The sequence below is a fragment of the Nanorana parkeri genome, unplaced genomic scaffold, assembly GCF_000935625.1.
Source record: "Nanorana parkeri isolate BGI_ZX_2015 unplaced genomic scaffold, ASM93562v1 scaffold1141, whole genome shotgun sequence".
Classification (NCBI taxonomy): domain Eukaryota; kingdom Metazoa; phylum Chordata; class Amphibia; order Anura; family Dicroglossidae; genus Nanorana; species Nanorana parkeri.
In genome coordinates, this window is record NW_017307409.1 from 313,515 (window position 1) to 318,654 (window position 5,140).

The 5,140-nt window shown below is 39.4% G+C and overlaps 1 protein-coding gene across 1 annotated transcript in view; it reads right to left on the reverse strand.

Moving 5' to 3' along the window:
- The window catches only part of ADAMTSL4 (ADAMTS like 4), a 129,191-nt gene that overhangs the window by 19,401 nt on the left and 104,650 nt on the right, over nucleotides 1-5,140 (reverse strand). The window contains exons 7-8 of the mRNA XM_018568122.1: nucleotides 3,291-3,495; nucleotides 2,450-2,622 (exon numbers count right to left, since the gene is read on the reverse strand). Coding sequence (XP_018423624.1) covers nucleotides 2,450-2,622; nucleotides 3,291-3,495 — 378 coding nt within the window. The remainder of the gene's footprint in view (nucleotides 1-2,449; nucleotides 2,623-3,290; nucleotides 3,496-5,140) is intronic.

The window sequence follows — 5,140 nt, forward strand, 5'->3', positions numbered from 1 at the left end:
TATATATATATATATATATGAGAACACTTTGGAATCCAATTCAGTTCCTTTTAATTTAACAGACTCCAAAAAATTTAAAAAATAATCGGCCCCTTTGGTCTCATCTTCTTTCGCCCTCATTCCCCTTTGCACTGCCAACACTGAATATCCCTGTTACAGAATTCTTTTAGAAAAATAAAGCTAAGTTAAATGTGTTTATTTTTCTTTTAAAGGGTCTTTTATGGAAAGGGTTCTCCAAAAATATTGTGGCTTCCAAACAAAATCAATCTCTAATGCCCCGGGATAGGTGTACTTCTGACTGTAATATCCACCCATGGAAAAATAAACGTTAAAGCAACATGCTATTAAGATGCTGGAACAACATGCAAGTCCCATATTATTTACTGTGCAATAAGCTGTGATTTTTATGTTTGAATCAAAACGTAATTTATTTCCAAAGTCAAAGCTCAGGTACTTCGTTCCTGGCCATGTGTCGGACCTTCCTGGCAATATTTTGCTTGTGGGCTGAAGTTCATCTATGACTTTCTTTGTATGAAAGTTAGTCTGTCCTCCGATTACACTTATATAATGTAATTTTGATGAAAAATCAGACAGACAAAGTGACACCCTGTAGTAACCAATGGGGGAACCAGAGGAGGTGAGATCTCAGGCACAGAATCCACAAAAGTCTGGTTGTTGACTAAACACTAAGGCATCAACCCAAAACCACAATGTCAATTTATGGATGGACTGACCCTTTAATCTCTATGCTGATAAAGAAACAAATGAATGCGGATGTTAATTTATGAATACATTATTAAATGTATATTTTTAAATTCAAGCAGTGTAAGTACCTGACTTTGACCTGGTATCAGCCGTCTGCAATCCCCTGTTCAGCAGAGCCCAGACTGGTAGAGAGAGAAGCAGTCAGGGGTGCTAAAGTGCTCATTTACTAACAAAGATTGTGCCGATACAAGGTGAGAGTAAAGTGACAGGGAGAAAAGCTTATCGTAAGGACTCCTTTCATTGACCATTCACAGGCTGAGGGATGGACTAGACCTCTAAATGCTACTTAAGTGCAGCAGAGAAAAATCAAGTCTTCTCTCCTGCCAGACCAGGAGTTATGATGTGTGGCAGAGCACTGTAAATGTCAAGCTGGATGGAAAGAAAACTAATCCTTTGGCAGGTAAAACATTCCCCCATCTATTTATTACAGGTATTTTATATAATGCCAACAATTTACACAGCGCTTTACATAGTGCACATTCACATCAGGCCCTCAAGGAGCTTACATTCTAAGCAGCGGCATCACAAGGGGGGTGCGGACTGAGAGCCCAACACTGTCAGGAGAGAGGAGGGGACCCGGCGGCATACCTCATCCCACCAGGTGAACAGTCCCTCCACTCTCTGCCAGCGTCCATCACCAAGATGGCCACCAGCAGGCACCAATCATGCGCGAGGTGATGTCACGATGACGACACAGCAGGGTGTCATCCACTCTAGAGACACCCGGCCTCGGGACGCCCCTGATTCTTTCTCATATGCATACATGCCAGGGCTGATTTTGATAGGAGCCAGTTAACATACCAGCATGTCTTTGGCGTGTGGGAGGAAACAGACACAAGCACAGACAAGACACAAGATAGTGACCTGGCTGGGATTCGAACTGGGGACCCTCCATGCTACAAGACTTGAAGTGCTAATTGCTACGCCACTGGCAGAAGTGCTAATTACTACGCCACTGTGCTGCCCATATGTATTTTATCCTGCATCTTAAGTGTTTGCCATGGATTTCTCTTTAAACCTATAATTTTTGCAAGAAAGGTAGTACATAAACACAGGAGGAATAGTATATTTAGGTAGAAACTGTAATAAAGTTAAAGTAACATTATGACATAATTTATAGAAACATCTGTTGCGGTGGATATTGGGCACAGTTGCTTGTTTCTACCCAGCCCAGAAGCAGAAAACACAAAACAGTTTTCTTTCAGCATGAATGAGCTAACCTTGAACTTGGCACATAGAACCATATGGATGGTGAAATCCACATCACCCACAAATCACTCATCTTACGTGCACAAAGTTTCAATTAGAACACTTGTCAACCCCAGAGATTAATACCAAGTGAGGTATCTGTCCATCAAATAAGCCAGATTTACTGCTTAAGAGCCTTACACTTCTGGGATATTAATATATGTGAACAGGGTGTGTGCTCGAAAATCCTCCCATTGTCGTGAATTAGGCAAGACTCTACCTGACACTGCAAACTTGTTGCAGTCTGAAGGCTGTCTGTCAGCTTACTTTGAAGCTCAGCCCATCCAACTGATAAATGTAACACTGTGTGCAGGGCAGGAAAATAATTACGACTGTAAATAGTAAGAGGAGTTTGTATTTTGGAACATATAAACAAAAACATGCCATGGATTGAAGAAACTTATAAGATAATGTTCGTCAAGGAAGCCATACTTACATATACATCAAGAGCTTCAGTGGTGGGACCTGATGCTGTGAATGATTCTCCTTCTTGCCCATCCCGTGTAGGTTGATTGTAGGTAAACACTGTTCCACCAGCTTCATATTTTCCTTGTGGGTCTACCGCCCAGTTACCGTTAATGATACTCTTCCCAGCTCGATTTCTCAAGGCTGAAATCAAAGTTAGACATGTCTGAGTACTTTTCTAGAAGCTGGAAGGTAATGTACAAAACATGGTTCAGAGCATAGTAATCAAAATGGGTAGTTTCTTGTTAACAGGTAGGAACATATTAGGGTCTTCTCTGTGAAGGTTCTCATTCATTCAGGTCATGGTATATCTGTAAAAAATAAGTCAAGGCAACTGGACTTGCTGTATTTTTCTTGAAGGCGTTTCACTGGACATCCGACCAGCTTTCTCAATTCAGAATGACTAGTACAAAAATTCTCTGGGAATAAATATGGTGAATTTTTGTTCAAGTCATTCTGAATTGAGAAAGCTGGTCAGATGTCCATTGAAACGTCTTCAAGAAAAATACACCAAGTCCGGTTGCCTTGACTTATTTGTTACAGATATATTAGGGTCTTGTAGAATCTTTCTCATACACCTTACTCCATGCTGGAAATCACGCTGCCTCGTCAAGGCTCCTCTGTGTAGTGTGGTTCTAACTCTAATCTATGAGACCCTTGATTTTAGAGCATACATAATAATGGATGAACTGAGTGCAGGTATGCCTGGAGGTAGTCCATTTCTCCTCCTTCTGCTTGTTGTACTCCTATACCATCCAAATTATGACCGACTGTTATATAATACAAAAACATACATTTCAAGAAGTTCTTACCCAAGTAGTTGGGACTCCAGTTAAGTTCTCGGATGCTGATCTGTGTGGCACCTTTTGGAATCTCCAGGATTTTGTGGTAGCCAATTGGAACGTTAGAGTCCTTGAACGTGCCAGTGATGAACTTACAAGTTGAGCCGTCTCCACCACAAACGCCACAGGTGTCCAAGGTGCTATTAGACCCAAGAATGCCATCACAACCGGGACTCTGCAAGATGAGAAGGCCATGGGACTTAACATAGGGATGTATCTCAACTTCTCAAGCATTGTGCAAATATCTGAATTACTACACATTACTAATCTTTTTATTTAAATGAATCTGCATTTTTTAATGTATGTAATGACAAACATTACATACATTAACAGATACAATCTCAGACATTATAACACATAATTCTGTCATAATATCTCAGAGCATTCTTAGATAGTGTCAAAGTTCTGAGATAAAAACAGAGAATGACTAACAGAATTCGGACATACTGTATTGTTTCAGAATTTACTATCTCGGAATTATCAAAGTTTTTTTTTGTCCTTTGACCCTCTTTCATACACCTTAGCGAATGGAAATCTGTATAAGTTTTATTTTGAATGATATATCCATAAGGGACAGTTTATTTTATTCTATCAGTGGCACTCATAAAAATACAAAATGATAATCTCTTTGTCTCTCTTAATCTTCCTGGTCATTCCAATCTCAACCTTTGCTCAGATAATCTGTAAACAATTCCATAAACTGTTGAGGCAATTATTGAGCTACAATTTCCAGCCAATCCAATTAACCAACACTCATATAAATGACCATTATTGGTCATGTGTGGATACCTTAAGCAGAGCCAGATAACACAATATTGTGACTTATAACGCACCCAGGAACTCACAAAGAATTTCACATCTTTATTTTATGAAAGCTTGATATTCTCCTTTTTCACTCAATGAATGAAGGGCTCTTTAGCTCCAGTGAGCATGAATAAAGCCGGTATTAAAATGTCAATAAACGTTAGACACATGCCACAAAGTACATAGAGACCGTGGTTGAAAAAAAACAGACAAGTCCATCAAGTTCAGTTCTTCTCATTCCAAGTAAGTGAAACATGACAAATGAACCATCTAATTCTACTGAAGACATCAAGAACTCTCTTTAGATCAATCAACCACCACAATGTTCCATTCTTCTGCCTCTAAATTCTTTATTTTTGATACAAACTTCTGACTCATCTCTAAAGAGAATCGGATACAAGAAACAAGAACCCAAGTTTGCATTCTGGTTTTGGAAATTATATATCATGGCACTCTTTACAATCAATTGTGACTAACTAAGACATTAATTGAATAATTTAATTTAAAACTGAACTCCATGGAGATATGAAAGATACAAATTGAAGGCAGCCCTGTATTATAAAAGTGTGCTTTTATTATTTTTTTTGCAATGGAGCCTGCAAAGCATTGCAACCATGATCAGTGGATCTCTGGTGCAATGCATAGGGTTCTGCAGATTGTTCCTCCAGACCTGACCTCCAGGTACAGACATTTGGCTATGGGGATGGAAAAATCATTTGATTACAAGTGCATGGAAGTCACAACACTTGTGCTCCATTGAGTACTATAAGCTCCTCTGCCGTGGCAGATGAAACGTGTAGTCTCACTGTGTGAGCGGATTTCAAAAATATACATGAAGCTGTGCAAAGGAGAACCCTGCAATTCAGGTAAGTGGGGAAGGGGGCAGTTTGAGTGTGGGAAACTGGGAAGTGTGGCCATGTTTTATGTTACACCCTGGATATGGGTGTAACATGAAAGATAGTGACAAGATGAATTTAGCCTGTAAATGTATGTGTTTTATATATATATATATATAT